This window comes from Medicago sativa, chromosome 8 (genome assembly GCF_051527215.1).
Source record: "Medicago sativa cultivar Bolivia chromosome 8, Bolivia_mono, whole genome shotgun sequence".
Classification (NCBI taxonomy): Eukaryota; Viridiplantae; Streptophyta; class Magnoliopsida; order Fabales; family Fabaceae; genus Medicago; species Medicago sativa.
This window is the reverse complement of record NC_140756.1, coordinates 94,418,501-94,440,929: the sequence shown is the minus strand read 5'-3', so window position 1 is coordinate 94,440,929 and position 22,429 is coordinate 94,418,501. Positions and strand designations below refer to the sequence as shown.

The window sequence follows — 22,429 nt, the reverse complement described above, 5'->3', positions numbered from 1 at the left end:
TGACCACCAACTCAACAATCAAACAACAACTTCACTACAACAACCACCAACTGAAACTGAATTTCAACCTTTACCTGAACACTCTCCAGAACCAACTCCCATGGATGTTGACATCTCTCAAGTCAATGTTCAAGACTCAACCTCCACCACACACATTGATTCTGACCAGCCTTCGTCTTCAAACACACAAACACACCTTACCTTTCCAATTCCTAACCCCATTCAAGATTTAGAAATCAGTGATTCTGATCTTGAAACCCTTGATCATCCACCCACAAACATCCTGGAATCTGGATATATTAATTCTGAGCTTCTCACAATCTTGAGTCAGATGCATAATCTGGTGGATCAAAGAAGGACAATTGATCTCACAGGTGCATATGAAGACTCCTGGGCATCTCTTCAAAACCGGGCAGCTGGGGTTATTGAAGAAATCAAGGCCAAATGCATCAGAGTCAAGCAAGCTTCAGTCAGAAGGCTAATGGAGCAAGTGAATCAGAGTCTTAGAGTAAGAAGTTCTACACTGCTTCTGGCAAACCAGCCTTTCTTCTTTGAAACGGATTACTTGACTAGAGAAGCAAGGCTGTGTAAGCAGCAGCAAGAAGCTAGAGAAAGGGAACAAGCTCTTCTTCAGAGGCAACAACAACTTGAAGAACTGTTGAAGAAGAAGATTGAAGAAATGGAAGAGATGAAGAAACAACAACAAACCAACCCTTAGTTGCACACCCTTGTGTTTTTCTTTGTTTGTTGTCTGTTTTAAAATTTCTTAGTCCTTGCTTCTGAAACCATCTTGTCTTATTTCTCTTGCTTCTGAATGCTTACTGATTCTGACTGTTTAGCTGCTTCTGACAATTGATATACATGTTCATATATTTTGCTCTGACTTATTTAGCTCACTTTCTTTTATACTCTCTCCTGTTTGAGTTTTTCTCATATCTTTTTGTCTTTTATGCTTAAATTTATTTTAATTTTTTTTTGATAATGACAAAAGGGGGAGTATATGTGACAAGTATTTAAAGGCTCTGAGCCCCATTAATGGCATTTGAAATTTTTGAAAACCTTCTATCATTTTTTTTACCTTATTGGTATAAGCTATGAACGAACGAAGGAGTATCAAAATTCAAGTAAAATTAATTGAACCATTCTTCTTATCTATAAGTTAATTCTTTCAATGATTCAATTTTGTTTTTAAGCTCTGATAATATTATTGCGCGAAAAATGAATTTAATTAACCTGGATAGAACTTAGGGGGAGCTTACAAACCTCACCTTAAAGACTATCAGACTCAGGGGGAGTTTGAGCTTACAAACCTCAGATTCTGAGCTTACAAACCTCAGAACCCCAAAGTCAACTTGTTAATTAGATTAACAACAATTGATCAATTTTAAATACTTTTGTTTGTCATCATCAAAAAGGGGGAGATTGTTGGAACAAAATGTGTTTAACAATGAACCTTAAAGGGTTTTGATGATAACAAGGTATTAAAAATTGTAAATTGGACTAGCTAATATTTGTTCAAGTGTACAGGACCATAATTATAAAGTTACATCATCATTGGTTCTGAATGAGCAAATAAAGAGCTATGGAAACAACAAAAATTTGAAGCTTGGACGCTCCTGAAGGCAACTTGCTACTGAAGAGAAAAAGCGCTCCTGAAGTCAAGCTGCTCCTGAAGAAATAGCGCTCCTGAAGTAAGCTGCTCCTGAAGAATAGTGCTTCTGAAGACAAGAGGTCCAGAAGCCACATCATCAGAAGCTGCGTCATCAGAAGCTGCAGAAGTCATATCATCAGAAGCAGCATCATCAGAAGCTGCCTCATCAGAAGCCATTTCACCAGAAGCTGAATATCAACTGGATTTGCAAAGAATCAAGAATTGAAGAATTATCAATGCAAAAGCTGTCTATTGGATTCGAAAACACAAACAAAGGATTAGTGGGGTTTGCAACGATCATTTCAAAGGTGTTTGAAGGCGTGTGTTTGCAATTTGGACGAAAGCGTTGACATTGTACTTTGTACGAATTGTACAACCACGTTCTCCACTACTCTGTTTTGTGTCCGCGCTACAGGACAAGAAAACAGCTCCAGAATACGGTTTCGCCTGCATAGATGTTCCTTTGGATAAGGAATGGATTTCAAATTTGTTCTTCATAGGACAACAGCCAAATCAGGCAAAAGATTATTGGTGAAAGATCAAGCTTCAACAACGACTCTTTGGTGTGCTGGCAATTTCACAACGTCTCTCTCACACCTCTATATAAAGGAGTGAAGACCTAGAGAATTGGTAATGCAAGAACGCTGAACGAAAGACTCACAAGATTTTCACAAGTACCAAACCTCTGCTGAAATTGTTCTGCATTCACTTAGAATTTCTGTGTCTCAAAGTCATATCTTAGAAATTCTTAAGTCCATTGAGTCTGTATCTGATTTGTATTGTGAGCACCTCTGATTGTATATCAAGTGTTCAACCTTAAACAATTTTCTGTGTAATTTTGTTTAGTTAGGAAGTCTCTTGCAGTTGTGCTTGAGAAGGAAGTCTCTTGATTGTGTTCTTGAGCAAAGGAAGTCTCTTGCTTGTGTGCTTGAGCATTGGAAGTCTCTTGCTTGTGTGCTTGAGCATTTGTAATCAGATATTACTCATAGTGAAATCTCCTTGGAAGTGCAAGGGGGACTGGACTACTTCCGGATTGTGGAAGGAACCAGTATAATTGCTTTGTGTCGTTCTTCTTCTCTCTCTCTCTGTTTTATTCCGCTGCATTTAGATTCTGATTATCACTTCAGAAGCTGTCTCGCTTAGCTTCTGATCAGTGTGTTCAGTTTTTAGGAGAAACGAAGAATTTTTCTAAAACACAATTCAACCCCCCTTCTTGTGTTTTTCTCACCTTCAACTCGGAGGGGTGATTTTTGGGTCAAAATTGACCCTAAATCACCCCTCTGACAAGAAGAAGAAGAAGAAGAAGAAGAAGAAGAAGAAATGTGTAACGGCTAGGGTTTGAAAAGGAGATAAGAGAGAGAGATTGTTTTGTCGATTTAACTAGTCACTAAATATATAAATCAATCAATTTAGTTATTGTTATTATGTTAAGAATTAAGTTGATGAATTTTTATATACTATAAAGATCGTGATTGAGGGATTTCATAAATATTAAGAATACCCCTCAAAAAAAAATATTAAGAATAAATTGGAGAAATTGTGATATATAAAGATTAAATTAATGATTTATTATAATACAATAATAATAATAATATATGGATAGATGTAGCGTGTAAGACAATATTGTACCCCCATATGACAACAACAAAAGTACATGCAATACATATAAAATCTGTTAAAAATTCAGCAGGTACTTTTGCATGTTAATGGATGCATGCGTGTAATTGTTTGCTAGTGTTCATAGAGAAAGGGAAGAATAGATGCATTGATGTAAAAAAGTTACCTCTAACACATCCTGTGCAGACTAATTTCTGTTTCTGTCACTTTGTTAGGTACCAAAAGCAATCTAGAGGCAGACTTTTGGTAAAGAAAGATAAATAAAATGATGAAGATCACTCACTTACTATATTCTATATATACCTCTCTTGTTTTTTTCATTTCAACCAAAAAAATCAGCATAATTTCAGGCTTTGCATCCGAACCTCGCATGCGCGTGTGGCAAGAAAGTTACCGTTCCTATTTCATACTTTGCATTAACACACTTGAAAAATTATGCATTTAACCTCAACGGTAATTAACTACCGTTCCGTTTCTTTTGTTTCCTTTATTTTCAAACGGTAGTTAACTACCGTTTAAGTAAAACATGTAATTTCCATGAGTTTTAAAGTAAAAATTGACGTGCAAACAGCAATGATCGTGTGCAAAACTAGTCTATGCAAACAGGTCAAAAAGCCCAATTCAATTCCAACACCTAAAATGGAAACATTTTACCCCATACCCAAACAATTATACTCACACCCATACAAAATCTCTTAACTTCCACTTTTCCCCTGACATTTTTTTAAAGGGTTAAATATGTTTTTGGTTCCTATAAATATGTTAAATTTTTCGTTTTAGTCCCTCTAAAAAATTTCTTCAACTTTTAGTCCCCAAAAATCTTCCATCTTCACTTTTGGTCCATCCTTTATAGTAAACTCATATGTAGAATTCATATTTTTGAAAAAAAATTTGCAGAAAAATTTATAATATTATATGAATCTCTCCCGAAAACATATAGAATTTTTTAACAAAACATGAATTAAATATGAATTTTTATATTTTTGGAGGTCAAAAATTCATATTTAATTTAGGGTTAAATATGTTTTTAGTCCCTATAAAATTTGGAACTTCTAAGTTTAGTCCTTACTTAATTTTAATAGGTTTTTTACTCCCTACAAAAAAATTATTTCTAATTTTAGTCCCTTTTGTTTAATTATCCTTAAACTCTTAAATTTTTGAACGATTTTTCGTATAGAAGTTTAGAACACTATGAAAGGTTCATTTACTAAAATTTAGAATTTTTTAACATGAAACGAATTAAATATGAATTTTTTAAAACGGCAAAAGTTAAAGATAAAATTAACAAAATCTGGACGTAGAAATAAAATTTTGCGACAATCTTTTGCAGAGGAACTTTTAGTAATGTTCTTAACACGTCTGCAAAAAATTGTTCAAAAACTCAAGAGTTTAAGCATAAATTAAACAGATTTGAATTGAGTAGGGACTAATACTGAATGCAGAATATTTTTTTAGGGACTAAAAGAAATATTAAAATTAAGTAAGGACTAAACTTAAAAGGTCTCGATTTTATAGGGACCAAAAACATATTTAACCCTTTAATTTATGTTTTGTTAAAAAAATCTATTTTTTTTAAGACTTAAAGTAATGATTGAAATTTTTATAGAGACTAAAAGTAATGATTTAAATTTTTATAGGGACTAAAAGTTAAGGAAAATCTAAGTGGGACTAAAACGAAAAATTTGTATATTTAACGATGTCATAAATTTTCCTCAATTAAAATCTTCAATTTTGTGTTTGATCAAATTGTTCACCAATTAAACCTCTTGCACCGATCTACTCAATTTCCCCCCTCAATAACGTATTGTATTTAGCAACCTGTTTGTTCTCGTTCAGATTTTTCTCCAATCCATCGATCAACTGGTTGATTTGTCCTCAAATTGATAAATTCGGTGGACTTGTTGGTTACCCTTGATCAGCATACATGATTGGTTAAGCCTGGTAGGTTTGTGGGAATATTAGTTGTTTAATTCCATCCAATGATCATGGAAGATTTCCTTAGTTCAAGATTAAGTGTCAATGAGTTTGCAGGATATGCAAAACATACAATTTCTGATAATTTTTACCTTATATAAATATTTTGTAGCGGTGAAGTTAAATAACAAAAGGGATAAACTTAGAATATTTTATGATTTGTATGGGTAAAAGTATAAAAGTAGAGGTATAGGGTAAAATATTTTTAAAATGGTCTCATGCACACTGTGGGCTTATATTCGTACTCACAAGACATATTCGAAACAAAAACCCATAAGAAGAGCCACACTTCTTTTTAGGGCTCCCAAAAATCTCTAAGGCACCCTTAAATATTAAATTTACCCCTCTTTATTGTCCAGGACATATCTACTGGAGAGTTGGGGAGATAGCTAGCCTTGTTCAAGTACGTGTCTCCCAGAATAATATATGGTTTTCAAGAGATATGATTAGGGTTGTTTCCAGTATATATGATGATTGCTTGAGTGTTCAAATTTCTCTTCTTTATTTAACCGTTATTGCCTAACTTAATGTCGATTTTTGTTTTGAATAAAAAAGAAAGAACATAATAGAGAGTGAGTATGGATGCAATATGAGAAACTAATGTTTAAATACAAATACAAATAAAAAATAATAACTGGATGAACAATAATGTTCCTTGGATTTAGCAATCACTACAAATAAAAAACATATAGAAAACTAATTTGTGCACTAAAAATATAACAATAGATATTTTTCGTTGACTTATCCAAAACCAAACTTAAAATACCATGCTAGCATCCAAGGGCATTTTCCAACGCCATGGAAGAAGATTATCAAGTTTGGGAAGCCATGGAAGAAGATTATCAAGTTCCTTCACTGTCGAATAATCCAATTATTTGTATTCATCGCCATGTACCTAGTAGTCCAAACCAAAAATATTCATAAACTCGTAAACCCTTACATATTTAAGTACTTACTACATTTGTTTAATCAGAATATTTATAAGAAGAATCTAAGATTGTTTGGAGTTAATGAAAGAGATTTTAAAATTATTAACGATTAGAAAAACACACTATACACATTTAAGTATTTTTCCTTTTGTCAAGTAGACTAATAGCGAAAGAAATTCATCTTATTACGATTAGAAAAACACACCTATACACATTTAAGTATTTTTCCTTTTGTCAAATAGCCTAACAGCGAAAGAAATTCATCTTAAAGGTGAATAAGTAGGATGTTCGGGGTTCGAACACCGGCCCCTGCATATATTATGCATTATTCTTTATCAAACTCAATATACACATTTAAATATTTACTATCTTTGTTTCTTTTTTATATCATACTAGCGAAAAAACGGGCACCGCTCTTTTTATTGCCCTAACGTTTGAAAATTATTAATAGTGTTTTTTTATGAAATTTTGATTTAGATTAAAACTAAAAATATAAATGTTTGTTGTTTTCAAGTTATAACAAACCACACTAACCATGATTTTATATTTCAATGATACCAACAATATAACAAAAAAAATAGAGATGATATATGAACATCATTTTGGAACAACCAACAACTCTTTTGCAATTTTTTAATATTTTCAATGATCTTGATTTGCGTGCTCCTCACAATGTTAAAGGGTGTTGCATTAGTTGTTCAATTTTGGTTGTACATATAACACAACTCAAAAAAATATAATCTAAATTCCATTTTTAATGACACCAACGACAATTTTATTATAGATAAAATTGTTTAAGGGTATAATCGGAATGATGAAAAAATAAGTATAAATATACTCATCTAGTTTGTTATGCTTTTTAAATGATAAAGGAAAAAAACAAAAAAAAATATATATTCATATCGCGTTTGTTACATTTGTTTTAATATTTAAATTTACTTTTATCTATTTGTTACATGTGTTATTTGTATTGAAAATTGAGGGTAATTTTTAGAAAGAAAAATCCAACCCAAAAGTGCCGAAAAGGGTAATTTTCTTTATATATTGTATAGATATCATTTAAGATTAATTTTACACAAAAAATAGATTCAATATTTTTCCATTCTTGTTGAAATTAATATTCAAAAACGTTAATTGTTTTATCATGTTATATCATGATTTTTTTTTATTGTATTGTGCTATTTCTCAGTGCAACAAATGGTTATAATAGAAATAAATTTCTCTATTGACACGACAAAAGGTTGAAATCCTTACCTTTGAAAAGAGCAAATGCGGGATGAATTTCTGACAAGACAAAAGTCTAAGGGTGAAATTTGAAACATATGAGAAAAATTGAGAGGAAAAAAGAGAGATAATCAATTCTTCAAGAGTATTGTTGATAAAACGATAGTTTGTGTTGCCTTAATATTACATTGAACTTATTATTAATGAAAGGGTTAAATATGTTTTTGTTCACTACAAATATACTAACTTTTCGTTTTAGTCATTCTAAAATATTTCTTTAACTTTTAATCCTTATAAAATTTTCAATCACTAGTTTTGGTCTCTATTTTTAAGTTAGTTTTTGTATTTTTTAATGAAATTGTGCAAAAATGTGTAGAATATTGTAAAACTCTTTTCCAAAATAAATTAGAATTCTTTAACAAAACGTAAATTAAATATATTTTTTAACCGTCAAAAATAAAAAAAAAATATTTAATTCATGTTTTCTTTAAAAATTCTAATTTCTTTTGGGAGAGATTCTTATAATATTGCAAAGAGTTAAATAAGTTTTTAGTCCCTATAAATATGTTAATTTTTTGTTTTAGTCCCTCTAGATTTTTTCTTCAACTTTTAGTCCCTCCATAATTTTCCGTCTTCGCTTTTGGTCCCTTTTTAAAGTAAACTCACATGTAGAATTTATATTTTTTAATAAAACTTTGTAAAAAAAAATCATAATATTATAAGAATCTCTCTCAAAAAAAAATTAGAATCTTTCAACAAAACATGAATTTAACATGAATTTTTATAGTTTTGACGGTTAAAAATTCTAATTTTTTTTTGGGAAAATATTTTACAATATCCTACATATTTTTGCACAATTTCATTAAAGAAAATACAAAAAGTAACTTAAAAATAAGGACCAAAAGTAGTGATTGAAAATTTTATAGGGACTAAAAATAGAGGGAAAATTTTAGAGAGACTAAAATGAAAAGTTGGTATATTTATAGGGACCAAAAATATATTTAACCCTATTATAAATTGTTCTACAAAATTTTATTTAAAAATATGTATTTTACATATGAGTTTACTTTAAAGGAGGGACCAAAAGTGAAGATGGTAAAATTTTGGGGACTAAAAGGTGAAGAAATTTATTAGAGGGACTAAAACGAAAATTAGACATATTTATATGGACCAAAAACATATTTAACCCTTAATAAAACGATAGTTGATCTTTATTAATAAAATGATAGTTAGTCCTTACGAGTATAACTTAGTTGACAGAGACAATTAATTATTATATAAAGTGGTCGAGATTCAAACTCCGGACATCCACTTATTCACTTTACAAGGGAGTGAATTCTAATCATTAGGTTACTTGACCAAATATATATAACGATAGTTTGTATTGCGCCAATATCATCACTTCACTTCACTTATTCTATAATCCTATTAAGTCACCCTAGATTCCATTCCTAAACCCTAATTTTTTCCCTCCTAAACTAAATCAGTGGGCCCCTTAATTATACAATTACACCATAAAACCACACTTTTTTTTTAAGCAATGCATTTCCTATGTTAAATACTAGAGAAATGTTAACGAGTACATCGAGACACTTTTTAAACACCAAAAGTGGTAAAATTTTATGAAAGTTTGGGCATATACTACATTGGAAATTGAAGTATTTAATTTTCTTATAGAATAATCTCAACAATCAACTTTCTTAATTTTCGTGTTTTTTCTCAAAAATATTTTATATTTAGTGCCTGATGTAGTATAAACTAGAGTTTAACTGATCCTTCGAAAAAAGTAAAGTTTAATTAATTAAATATCAAAGTAAAAAAGATGTGTGTTGCCTGAACAACCATCCGTGTAATAATTTTTTTGGACAACCATAAATTTATAAAGAAAAGTAAGTACTGACATGAAAACCAAAGAAAAAAAGTAATATTATCATGATGTGAGTATGAGAGAAAAATTATTACAAAGTTATCATTAAATGATTGTACAAATATTATTTATCATGTAAAAAATAACTGCATTGTCAATAAATCAATGGTATTTATATGCTGACTTTAGAAGTAGCAATAATTAAAGTCAAATGGTTTTTATGATCCATACAAATATATATATATATATATATATATATATATATATATATATATATATATATATATTAATAGTATAAATTAAATCTTGACAAGTATGAAGGTGAGAAAAACACAAGAAGGGGGGTTGAATTGTGTTTTGAAAATTTTTTCGTTTCTCCTAAAAACTGAACACACTGATCAGAAGCTAGGTGAGACAGCTTCTGAAGTGATAATCAGAATCGAAATGCAGCGGAATAAAACAGAGAGAGAGAAGAAGAACGACACAAAGCAATTATACTGGTTCCTTCCACAATCCGGAAGTAGTCCAGTCCCCCTTGCACTTCCAAGGAGATTTCACTATGAGTAATATCTGATTACAAATGCTCAAGCACACAAGCAAGAGACTTCCAATGCTCAAGCACACAAGCAAGAGACTTCCTTTGCTCAAGAACACAATCAAGAGACTTCCTGCTCAAGCACAACTGCAAGAGACTTCCTAACTAAACAAAATTACACAGAAAATTGTTTAAGGTTGAACACTTGATATACAATCAGAGGTGCTCACAATACAAATCAGATACAGACTCAATGGACTTAAGAATTTCTAAGATATGACTTTGAGACACAGAAATTCTAAGTGAATGCAGAACAATTTCAGCAGAGGTTTGATACTTGTGAAAATCTTGTGAGTCTTTCGTTCAGCGTTCTTGCATTACCAAATCTCTAGGTCTTCACTCCTTTATATAGAGGTGTGAAAGAGACGTTGTGAAATTGCCAGCGCACCAAAGAGTCGTTACTGAAGCTTGATCTTTCACCAATGATCTTTTGCCTGATTTGGTTGTTGTCCTATGAAGAACCAATTTGAAATCCATTCCTTATCCAAAGGAACATATATGCAGGCGAGACCGTATTCTGGAGCTGTTTTCTTGTCTTGAAGCGTGGACACAAAACAGAGTAGTGGAGAACGTGGTTGTACAATTCGTACAAAGTACAATGTCAACGCTTTCGTCCAAATTGCAAGCACAAGCCTTCAAACACCTTTGAAATGACCGTTGCAAAACTCCACTAATCCTTTGTTTGTGTTTTCGAATCCAATAGACAGCTTTTGCATTGATAATTCTTCAATTCTTGAATCTTTTGCAAATCCAGTTGAGATTCAGCTTCTGGTGAAATGACTTCTGATGAGGCAGCTTCTGATGATGCAGCTTCTGATGATGCAGCTTCTGATGAAGCAACTTCTGCAGCTTCTGATGGTGCAGCTTCTGATGATGTGGCTTCTGAACCTCTTGTCTTCAGAAGCACTGTTCTTCAGGAGCAGCTTTACTTCAGGAGCGCCATTTCTTTCAGGAGCAGCTTGACTTCAGGAGCGCTTTGCCTTCAGAATCATCTATGCTTCATTTTCTTTTGCTCTTTATTTGCTCATCCAGAACCAATGATGATGTAACTTTATAATTATGGTCCTGTACACTTGAACAAATATTAGCTAGTCCAATTTACAATTTTTAATACCTTGTTATCATCAAAACTCTTTAAGGTTCATTGTTAAACACATTTTGTTCCAACAAAGTATACATACTTTCAGAGTTTTAGATTTCATATGAGTCGGTCGTAAAATATTCATTAATACCTTTGTTTTTGATAATTATTTCTCATTTTGTATTTATTAAAAATGTATTTTTATCTTTTAATGTCTCTTATGCTCTTAAAAAAAACTATTATCATATTCTTAGATTACATTTTTTTTATTAATAATGATATTTTTGAGAAAAAGTATATATTTACGAGTTAAATACATTAAATTTAATAATTATTATTGGCAATTGTGATATTAAAATAAATATTTTGTACAAAGTGATATTAAATATTTTACTTATAGTCTGGCAATTAAATATTCACATATTACGTGTAAGGGTATGTTCAATTAGTTTTTAACATTTTTTTGCATAAAGATTAGTTTTTAATTTTGATACTATCTCAATGTGAAAATAAATTATAGGAAATCAAATCTTAATCATTCATATGCATGAATTTATTTAATAAAAGGTTCATGTCTCACACATATTAAAGATAAAATTTTACTAGAGTTTATAAAAAAAATTCAACTCTCACCCTAGAAACAAGGTGGTTTTGTTTTGTCAAAAAAGATGGTTTTTATACTAAAATTATTATTGAATGTTTTTTTATAATATAAGTATAATTTTGTCTGACCAAAAAAGCTTTTCACAATTAATATTACATAATTTTAATTATTCAACAACTACTATTAGTAGGTGTTTTTTTTTTAGGTTCATTCAATAATAGGTGTTTTTGGTCAAATATTATAAACTACATATATCAATTATTCAATAAATTTTAAAAATAAATATTTGCTAATATTAATGAGGAGAAAAAAAATTATCTTTTTGAGGGAAAGAGATAAAATATTTTTATTGTGAATTTTATTCATATCATTAGTTGATTCAAGTCAAACCAAGTTGTCCATTGTTTCAAATTTAACATAGAAAATATAAATATTTCATTCAATCCAAAATAATTAAATTTAATTGGATATAAAAAAAAATGTCAAAACCGATCCAATCCAATCCAATCCTACCCATATTTTTGTCTATAAATTGATTTGGAAGGCTTATGGAGTGACAAGAAATAGGAGGGAGGGGTAGGTACATACTTACATGTATTTTAGAGAAGAAAGCATGATTGTCCGTGTGTTTAAGTACTAGGTAGTCTGAGAGAGAGAGAGAGAGAGAGAAAAAAAAAAAATTGGAAATGGAACGGAAAACGAAAAAGGAGAGAAGAAGGTGTAAGAAGGAGGCAGAGGTAGAGGAAGATGTAGGGTTTGTTGATGAGAATATCCAATTACTGGACATTCCAATTCACATACTCTTTGATATTATGCTTAAGCTACCTGCTGTCTCCTTAATTCGATGTTCTTCCGTTTGCTCCAAATTCAAATCAATTATTTTCGATCCTTCCTTTCAACAATCCTATCTCATCAAATCCCCTCTCTCCTTCGTTGTTCTCTCCGATAATCTCCGTCTCACTTCAATCGATTCCCAATTTCATACCCTAAACCCTAATCATTCTTCCTCCTGTATCGCTGTCCAACCTTCTCTCGATTCCAAACCCTGCAATCCCACCTCCTCCACCACATCCACCGCCTCCACCGCAGCCACCCCAACAATTCATCATCATCATCATCACCATCACCATCAACAACAATCGCGTAACAACAGAACAAACAGGTTCGTCACATTTCATATACATAGGCATGTGGATTTGATCAATTCTAGTAACGGACTCTTATGTTTACGCGCTTCTAATTGTCGCACTCCATCTCGCTCTCTTTATTACATCTGCAATCCTTTGTTGGGCGAGGCTCTCACTGTTCCCCTTGCCCCAAGTCCTGCCGATCAAAATCTCTGTTTTTCAGCTTTTGGTTTTGATCCCATCAAGAAACATTTCAAAATTCTTCAACTGGTTTTCAAATCCGATCAAATGGTGGCTGAATTGTACCAATCTGATTCAGGGACCAGAACGTGGTCTCTCATTCCAGATGCTCCATCTGCCAGACCTAGGGTTAACAGTTCCTTTGATCCATCCCTCAATGGTGCACTTCATTGGCTCACACAGGATGCTTCAATTTGCTCCTTTGATCTCAACACCAACAAGTTCAAATCGGTGCCGCTGCCATCCCATTTTGATGATGAGTATGTGAGTAAGATCTCGACAATCAGTGTTGGTGTGTTAAAAGGGTGTTTGTGTCTGTGTTATGTGATTGAGGGTGCAAGGTTGGAGACATTGGTGATGTCAAAGTACGGTGAGAAGGAGTCATGGAGAAAGGCATTCAGTATTGAGATAAAGTCATATTGTGGATTGAGTCCACAGGACAAGCACAGACCAATTGGGTTCAACACTTCAGGAGAAATGTGGGTCACAGCTGATTCTGATTCTCGTTCCTTTACAAAGTGTCTTGTCTCTTTCAACCCTGAAACTGGTGTCTTTAGAAACATTGAGATTGGGGGAGCTGCTTCAAACATTCAAGCCACTCCTCAGGTTTTGAGCTATGTTTCCATTAAGAAAATGGTTAATATTCGTCACAGCAAACTTCAGCTTCAGACATTAAGGTCTGCCAAGAACCATGCCTTAGGATTCGATTTGTTGCTTATGGGGAACTTTCGATAGACTTGTTGTCACTCATCATGTATTATTTATTATTACTTACTGTTATTTTTAATTTTTACAAATTTGTTTTACTGTTATGACAATAATAATAATAATAATAATAGTAATAATCTCTTGATATTGTTTTTCTGTTGTGTCTAGCCCTAGACCAATGTGGGAATTGCGTTCTGTCCTTTGGGTTCTTTTTTAACTACATACGGAGGCTTCATTTTTTATAATTTTTTTTCCTTCTAGAATTTGAGTCACTTTTGTACGGACATTACTACAGCATGTAAACACACTGCTACATCGTATCCCTCTTTTCAGATATTAGTATTACATTACATGCTTTTGAATTTGATGAAATTCATAGACTCTCAATTAATAATAACAAGTCACTCATGCGCGTAAGGAATTTCTGGTGCTAATTGTTGAGTAACTAGATACGGCCAATTATTTTGGTATCTAATACAAGTCACTATACATTTGACAAGAATGATTTTGTAGCACAATAAAGTAGTGATGGCAAGCTGGACATCGCCATGAATCTTTGCTTGCATACGATCAATTCAAGTAAATGCTAGTAGTAATTGAAAGGCTGTTGCTTAGCATTAGGACAAGTTTGTAATAAGAACACGTGATACTAGGAGAAAACTTTTTTTTTTTTTTTAACTCTTCCAAACATTCGGTCGTTGAAATGAAATGATTGCCTTATACTTTGATGGTCAATACAATTCATCTTACCCTCAATATAGATGGAGATAGTAAATCTTATATTGCGTACGAAATGAAAACTCACATTTCTATGAATCAATTGCGCTTAAATAAGTTTCAATGCGTAAACATTTTTTTTTTTTTTTATTTCTGAATGAAAGAGGATCTAATCCCAAAGAAGAACAATTAGGGAGACATCGAATGAGAACTACCAACTCCCATAACATAAGCAAGAAACAACAATGGTCTAATATAAAGCTTATAAAACAAGTAAACAAAATCAAGAACTTAATACTATCACATTCCATGCAAGTCAACAAATTAGTGCCACAATAAAAATGTCACCCTTTCACTTTCCAATCTAACTGAAGAAGCCTACGAGTAGGTTGGATTAAACTCCACGCCATAACATAGCAAACATCTTTCTTTTTAAAAATATCCACCACAACCTTTGGTTCAACACTCACAGCTCTCTTGTTTTATAGTCCCTCGTACACGTTAATTGCAACCCTTCCAAACCCCCTACTACACAACTCAGCAAAAAAGGCATTGCAATTACCGATCCCTTTGTAGAACCCATACAAACCAGTTACCATTATGATTGTGAATCACACCCATACAACCAACTCACTCACTGTTTTTACTAGCACCATCAGTATTCAATTTCACCTGTGATCTAAAGGAGGAGGCCGCTACTGATAAGAGCTTAAATTGTAAAGAGCCTCTTACATGCATCTCAAACTAGCAACAGCCCCAGGCAAATAAATTGGTTCTCTTATCATCCTTAAAACAGGAGAACTCATTATGAAATAAGCAAATGTATGTATTTTCCCCGTCCCCCTTGGTCTCCCTCTGTACAGCTCTAGCTGATTTAGTTTTGTGGTAGGTGAGCATTGAAATATACTGGTGTGATTTGTTGGGTTCTGTTATTGAATATTCTACAGCTAGAAAACAGATGATGTGAAATGGAATGGTATACATAACATAACAGTCAACAGATGATGATGGTATAAAATTGAAATACAGAAAAGCAAGCAAAGATGTAGTATATCAGTGAAAGAAAGTAGTGAGGCATTGATTATACAGAGAGTAATGAAATAAATCCATCCTCCTAAGCAAATTATTACATTGAAGGGAAAACTAAAGTGGTTTTCAATGTATGTAATATTATTATTTAAGCAAATTCATTGAGATAGAACAAACAAAACAAGGGAAACAATGGATTGACGATGGTCCTTCCTCCTCCACCTGACTCAATGGTCCCCAGCCTTCACCTGCGAAAGTAATGTAATTAAGTGTAAGTGAATAGTACAAACAGACACAGGATGCACACACAAAAGAGAAGCATTGTTATAATTTAATGGGTTATTATTCATTATGAAAACGAGTCCCGGTGCAACCAATCAACCAAGGCAAAATCTCTATTCTTTCTAAACAAATTACACAGACAGACAGACATACAACAAGCAACGATGCTGGAGTATTGAACAATAATAATATGCAATTGAATCCCTAGCAGTAATAAAATGTAAATTGGGAATGGGAGGGAGCAAGAAAATGAAATGAAATGAATTGAAATTGAAATTGAAAACCCTAAGAGTAAGAATAAGAATAGATACATGGTGATGAGAAGAGGAAGAGGAATTCATCTTGTTGGAGACTTGTTCAGCAACAAGATAGACACCAAAAGCGACAAGAGCGATGCCGAGACCAGGAGTGGCATGACGCATCTGATTACCAAGCATGGGATGCTTCCTCCATTCATCCCTCCTCTTGAAGAACTCTGCTGTATTCTTTCCTGCTGCTCCCATTTCTTCCGATCGATCGATTCGATTGATAGATCCTTCTCTCTCCTTCTTCTTCTTCTTCTTTTCAGCTTTTTTGGGCCCGGCCCAAAACATATCCGCCTCTCGCCCCGAGCCCAATAGCTTATTTTATTTTATTTTTTACACTTTCTTTCCGATAAAAATAAAAATAAAATAAAATAAACTCATCAATCTCTTCTTCTCCCGGTTAGTTTGTTTAGCTCTGTGTGAGAGATGGAATTTGTGATTAAGTTTCAGCATTGTTCTTCTTCTTCTTCTTCTTCTCTTCCTCTTCTTCTGGGATTGCCCTTCCCAACAATCAAATCTCTTACAACTACAACTACAGCTACAGGCAAGTCAATCTCTACTCTTTCTCAATAATAATAATTAAGAAAATAAACTTGTTTGTTTGTTTGTTACTCACTGTTACTGTAGTAGTCAGGTCAGGTCCTCAAATATCTATAAACAACAACAACAAAAATGTTTTATTATCATCAACCTCAATATGTTATGCTGCTGCTGCTGCTGCTGCTCCACTTCCCACCGCCCAAGTAAACTAACTAACTCCTCCTTTTCCATTCAATTCGATTCAATTCAATTACTCTACTATGAGGTTGACTTTTTTATTTGTTTGTTTGTTTGTTTCTGCAGGAACAGGAGAAGGATGTTGTCGTTAAAGACAGAAGCGTCTCCGTTGTACTGCTCGCTGGAGGGAAGGGCAAGAGAATGGGAGTATGTTCTGTCTCTGTCTCTGTCTCCTTTTTATAACATTAATCAATCAATTTCTTCTTATTATAAATAGGCTACCATGCCAAAGCAATATCTTCCTCTCTTGGGCCAACCCATTGCACTCTATAGGTACGTAATCATATATTCACTCACTTTATTATTATGTTCCATTTCTTTACAATTTAACTTAATTCCTTATATCTTGCAGTTTCTACACTTTCTCCCGCATGCTTCAAGTCAAAGAAATCATTGTCGTTTGCGATCCTTCCTACAACGACATCTTTCAAGGTTTCTTCTTTCCTCTTCTTTCTTCCATAACACTATGTCATGTCTTTCCCTCTTGCCTATTAATATTATTATTATTTATTCCCCCTCCCCTCAGATGCCAAAGGAAATTGCCAACCAGACCTCAAATTTGCACTGCCTGGAAAAGAAAGACAGGATTCTGTTTACAATGGCCTTCAGGAATGTGCTGTTTTCTTTGCTTGTTTAATAATCTGTATCATGAAATATTTTTATGCGTGATTTCCTTTCTTTAGCTCAATTTTATATTAATTCAGGCCAGAGTTTCTTTTCATACCTCTTCCTTCCAAAACAATGATCATTAGCTGAGCATCACAAACCCGAATCTTGCCATTTGGTTAACGTGCCCATACATTTTTATCAGACATATTTTGGTTAACTCCACAGTAAATATAGAAATGTCTAGGCGAGAGCGTCAGAAGCACAAAATCACATTGCTAGCTCAAGCAATAAGTGATGTGACGTAACTAAAATCTAATAGATTTAGATATCAAAATGTGTCTTTGGAAAATTGGGGAGCACGGTAGCACTGCACAATCCATTAACTCTATGATATCTAGCTTCAGTGTTGAAACATTATTAGGACACAGGAATACAAAGATAATATGCATCCAAACACATAGTTAATAAATTGGCATTCTGGTCACCCGCATTTTCAATAAATTTCTAATCTTCATAGACTCATAAAACAGACTGTTCAAAATGTTGGAATCCATGTAAGATTAATTAACTGTTGTCAGGGCGACAACGTCTGCTTTGTTTAGTTGATTGAGTTTGCATAAATAAAAATTGGGAAGTTTCTGCATGCATTTCTGTAGTTTGTGTTAATTTTGACTTGTTTATCCCGTTAACACTCATGGCTCCTTATATTATTATTAAATGCATTTTTTACAGGCTGTTGATTCAAACTCTGAGCTTGTTTGTGTTCATGATTCTGCAAGACCTTTAGTGTTACAAGAAGATGTGAAAAAGGTTTCGGTTCAATAAATTTCTCTCGCACAAATTACAAAGTTCACCGCTTAATTTTTCTGAATTTTATGCATACATCAAGAAAATCAACATTGTTGCTACATTGCATTAGTTTAGTGAGAGTGTTATGGAAGGATTCCCACCTACAAGCAGTGATATGTCAGGGAAATATCAACTTTACATTTATGTTATTGTCAATGGTTTATATGGAACAAGAGCAATAGAAAGCTATGTGCTTTAGTATTTGCACCTTTGTCACTCAAGAGTCTAAAATCATGTTGAGGATCTCTTCATGTCTGAAATCCAATGTCTTTGGCGATTGCCAATGACAGAGTCTTGATAAAAGTGCTCGTGTTATTTGGATTGACATGTTATGTGTCTGTACATTTTTAATGGACTCAAATGCACATTTGACATATTTTGGATAGGGCTTTTTGATATAAACACACACACACACACGCACGCACGCACACACATATATATAGTTAACCTACCTACTTATATTACTTATCTATATTCTGTTTTAAGGTCCTTAAAGATGGATTGTTGAATGGAGCTGCTGTTCTTGGTGTCCCTGTGAAGGCCACAATCAAGGAGGTATTCAGTAGTTGTTTGCATGTGCTTTTCTTACGATTATTGTAAGTGGTTGATAAATTTTCTTTATCTATAATGAAGACGAAGACAAAAATAAAACAAACAAAAGAGGAGAGAACTTCTTAACCATTTTCAAGAAAAAGGTGATGAGTCCAGTGAAAATAAAATCCTTCAAAAACTCTGATTACCATAGAATCTCATAGTCTCCTTGCGTTGAGTGTGCTGTGCATTCTCCCTCTAAAAAAAGGCAGAAAACTGATATTTATAGCACTAAATGACACCTAAGATTTAGGTAGCCGAAGAGCACACCATGCAGAGGAGAAGATTCCGATATATGGTCGGACTGCCTAGACATTAGTTAATAGTTATGCCCTATGGGTGCCTAGCCATTGAGGTGGCAAAAGAAAGGTTGGTTCTATTCTAAAGTGCATAGGCATTTAAAATTTAGTGCCTAGGCACTGAAGTCGGTGAGGCAGGTTCATCTTTTCTTCCAACACCCCTTCAAAAGTCTAGCTTTGGTCTTGATACTCATTCTTTGCCTATGATGCACAGATACAATACGAGTATCGGATTCAATACATATCCGATATGGCGATACCTCATTTCTTATAAAGTAAATATAGGATACGATACATTTAGGATACATATACATAAAAATAAAAAGTTCACAAAATATTAGCAAATGCAATTTAAAAATAGAAATTTTAAACCAGAGAATAAACATGCAAATGAAATATTTATTGAAATTAAAGAAATGAAAAATAGAAGGAAATGAAACTTAAGAAAAAGAAGACATCGGTTGGACCGTTTTATTTTGGAATATTGAGTGGGTTGGTGTGTTAGTATCAACATAGCAGTTGAATATGCTTGCACTTGAAACATTATACAAAAAATAGAGGTTTGTGCCGAAGAAAAAACAGAGCATGAGGTAATTGGCATATCCGTGCATCACAGTTCTTTGCAGATTTTCCTGCCACAGAGACTAAGGAATCATATCAAGGTGCACTTAAATGATGAAACAAAACAACCAGTAAATCCCACAATACTAGTGAATACGATTTTTTTTTAACTGATCAAAGCCCATTATTTTCCTTGCAAATTAGCACACAAACAGCCAAGTTTACAGAAATTGGTGATTTTCTTGACTTGAAACCAAGTACTTTTGCACAATTAATTCATCTAAAATACTTTTGATGCTTTTTAAAGTTCAAAATTTCTTTAGAGATTAAAATCGCTGTTCCATTCACAGTTACGTAACTGCTTTACAACTGTGGACATGTTTTTAATCTTAGTTGTATTTTTGTTTGTTCATACTTGGTTAAGTATCAATAACTATGAACGTAGTTGTGCATACAAGAGTGTCTTCTAATCAAGAATGAAATTATCAATTTGAGCTTGGGCACGTGTATGTAATTTAGTCACTTTCCCTTGATGGACTTGAAAATAATGATGCCTGTAAGCTAATCTTTCTGCAGGCAAACACCGAATCATTTGTGGTCAGAACACTGGATAGAAAAACGCTATGGGAGATGCAGACTCCACAGGTCAAACTGCAAAGATGACAATGTATATTTCATTTAATTTTGGAAAACTAGTCAACTACTCACAATGCTTATTAATTTTTGCAGATTATCAAACCCGAGTTGCTGAGGAAAGGCTTTGAGCTTGTAAATAGGTAGTTTCTTATTCTTATGCTTAATTTAATTGCTAAGTATCCTATTCTTCAGTTATTTATGAATCTTATTAACTAAAAAAATACTGTCACCCTATATGAACCAAGAGCTATCCAGACATATTGACCACCCAGGTGAGTCATTCATGGTAAAACCAGAATATGTAGTAACAAGTTTAGAGAATTTTGGTTTCATCATTCGGAACAATGTTGAGAAGATAGGTTGCCTTTCTGAAACTAACTGGTATATTATGTACAACCTTCTTTGCAGAGAAGGTCTTGAAGTTACTGACGATGTTTCCATTGTGGAGCACCTTAAACATCCTGTTTATATCACCGAAGGATCTTATACCAACATCAAGGTAGTCAACTATATTCTCTCTTGGTAGGATGGTTAGGCCTTTATTACTTACAAAGCTTTATAACCTGTAACTTATATCATTTGGTACCATATGATGCTCTAGTAGTAGTACAGCTACTATATGGCTGACACCCACTTGACCCGACTAAGCACGTCAGAGAAAGCATTTGGGCTTATGAGAATTGAGAGGGCGTTTGGAATGAACTTAACTTGTGACATAAGGACCGTATCAATGTTTGAAAGAACTTATAAAAATAGCTTATGATGTGTTCATATTAGTTGTTTTTAGGTTATTCAAAGTTTTAGCACCTTTTTTTATTGAAGAAATACTTTTTAGCTTTTTAGTGTATGCCTAACTTCTCATATAATAAGTACTCAATTAATAAGCTCGCAATTAAGTTATGGGAAATGCTAACAAGTGTCCTAAGGGCACTTGATAAGAAGCTTTAAGTAGCAACTTTTTCTTGAAAATTGTGTATTCAACTTATTGAAAGATTAAAAAGCAACTTTTTCTACATAAAATTTAACGATCATTTCCTTTTTTGATTCCTTAACAAATGCCCTAAGGGCACTTGTTAGCATAACCCTTTAGTTATTTATCCAAATTCCCCCTTTGATGCCTGAAAATTTTGCACTTTTGGGCTTGGGCGTAACTTATCTTGGGTTGGACCCATTAGATTAGATAGAATTATGGCTTTGTTCAGTTTTACTGATTTTATTGCAAATTTGATTTGTTTCTTGTTATCAATTTACCTTTTTAACATATTAACTATCCTAAATCATTTGTCAAAAAGAAATCCTAAATCATGTATACTATTTAAAATGATATTTTCTTTAGAAAGTAGTGTTTTCATTTAAAAAATTAATTGACTTGGATAACAGCGATCTTGGATTTAAGTTCGTACTTGTTTTGACTTGATCTATCACTACCACTGAAGTTATGTTTTTTACAACACAAGCACTGAAGCATGTAGTGCTGCCTGATACAAAATATATAAATTTCTTGCCATGTTTTGCAGGTGACTACGCCTGATGATTTATTACTAGCAGAGAGAATATTGAATATAAATTCTGGGGAAAGTTCTTAATGAAGTTTTGCCAATCTCACCATTGAAGGGAAATCATTGTCAAACAATTTTTATACAATTGATTATTGATTTTTGAACTGCAAAAGGAAATTGTATACAAGTTTTTGAGTTACTTTGTGTAACTTATTGAGATTTGTGTAAAAGCACATGGCCATTGCCTTAAAAAAGGGAAATGTTTCCGCATGGTAGAAGAAATCTACTTTCATTACCAGTGCCCCATGCAATGGGATGATATTTAATCAAGTTTGGCAAACATAATAAAGGTCTCAATTTTCTAATGCTTAAAAGAATCTTTAACGTGCACCTGATATATTTATTAGTCATATATCGTCATTTTCTGATTGAGTATTTAATAAAATTTAAGATGTATTTATTAAATAGTATTTTTAGTTACTGTGATTGATTGTTGTTGTAATTTTATATATTTAATATGCGCAATGAAATAATTAAACCAAAGTAAATAACAAAATAAGCGATGTTGAATAATTTAGAAGACATGCATACCATTGGATTCGGTGAGTGATAACAGTGCTGGTCGCATCGACAATGACAAAATGTCCAACTCAATTTC

General features: G+C 32.9%; 3 protein-coding genes across 8 annotated transcripts; 2 read left to right on the top strand and 1 right to left on the bottom strand.

Moving 5' to 3' along the window:
* The first annotated feature begins 12,065 nt into the window (after positions 1–12,065).
* Positions 12,066–13,762, top strand: LOC146903610 (F-box/kelch-repeat protein At3g23880-like). The gene has a single exon (XM_085732873.1). It carries the CDS (start codon positions 12,229–12,231, stop codon positions 13,642–13,644), a length of 1,416 nt encoding a protein of 471 aa, XP_085588999.1. The 5' UTR covers positions 12,066–12,228; the 3' UTR covers positions 13,645–13,762.
* A 1,625-nt stretch (positions 13,763–15,387) lies between these two features.
* Positions 15,388–16,172, bottom strand: LOC146903609 (NADH dehydrogenase (ubiquinone)s). The gene is made up of 2 exons (XM_085732881.1): positions 15,957–16,172; positions 15,388–15,611 (listed from the first exon to the last, which is right to left on the bottom strand). Exons 1-2 carry the CDS (start codon positions 16,146–16,148, stop codon positions 15,591–15,593), a joined length of 213 nt encoding a protein of 70 aa, XP_085589007.1. The 5' UTR covers positions 16,149–16,172; the 3' UTR covers positions 15,388–15,590.
* Positions 16,173–16,343: 171 nt separating this feature from the next.
* LOC146903608 (2-C-methyl-D-erythritol 4-phosphate cytidylyltransferase, chloroplastic-like) lies at positions 16,344–22,146 on the top strand. 6 transcript variants are annotated; one of them, XM_085732878.1, is made up of 12 exons: positions 16,344–16,494; positions 16,590–16,693; positions 16,794–16,874; positions 16,945–17,000; positions 17,080–17,159; positions 17,254–17,337; positions 18,070–18,146; positions 18,672–18,740; positions 20,213–20,281; positions 20,366–20,412; positions 20,681–20,771; positions 21,790–22,146. In XM_085732878.1, exons 1-12 carry the CDS (start codon positions 16,377–16,379, stop codon positions 21,856–21,858), a joined length of 945 nt encoding a protein of 314 aa, XP_085589004.1. In that variant the 5' UTR covers positions 16,344–16,376; the 3' UTR covers positions 21,859–22,146. The 6 variants fall into 6 exon arrangements, with proteins under 6 accessions (XP_085589004.1, XP_085589006.1, XP_085589001.1 ...); XM_085732880.1 differs by having other exon boundaries at positions 16,585–16,693; XM_085732875.1 differs by having other exon boundaries at positions 16,581–16,693.
* The last annotated feature ends 283 nt before the right edge of the window (positions 22,147–22,429 follow it).

Bases quoted from the DNA above. Each gene is read 5' to 3' on its own strand.
- LOC146903608 (XM_085732874.1), top strand. From the start codon at position 16,377: ATGGAATTTGTGATTAAGTTTCAGCATTGTTCTTCTTCTTCTTCTTCT. The intron at 17,160-17,253 runs GTTTCTTCTTTC...CCCTCCCCTCAG, and splicing joins CTACAACGACATCTTTCAAG to ATGCCAAAGGAAATTGCCAA. The intron at 17,338-18,069 runs AATGTGCTGTTT...ATTTTTTACAGG, and splicing joins TGTTTACAATGGCCTTCAGG to CTGTTGATTCAAACTCTGAG.
- LOC146903610 (XM_085732873.1), top strand. From the start codon at position 12,229: ATGGAACGGAAAACGAAAAAGGAGAGAAGAAGGTGTAAGAAGGAGGCA.
- LOC146903609 (XM_085732881.1), bottom strand. From the start codon at position 16,148: ATGGGAGCAGCAGGAAAGAATACAGCAGAGTTCTTCAAGAGGAGGGAT. The intron at 15,612-15,956 runs GTATCTATTCTT...TTACTTTCGCAG, and splicing joins CTTCCTCTTCTCATCACCAT to GTGAAGGCTGGGGACCATTG.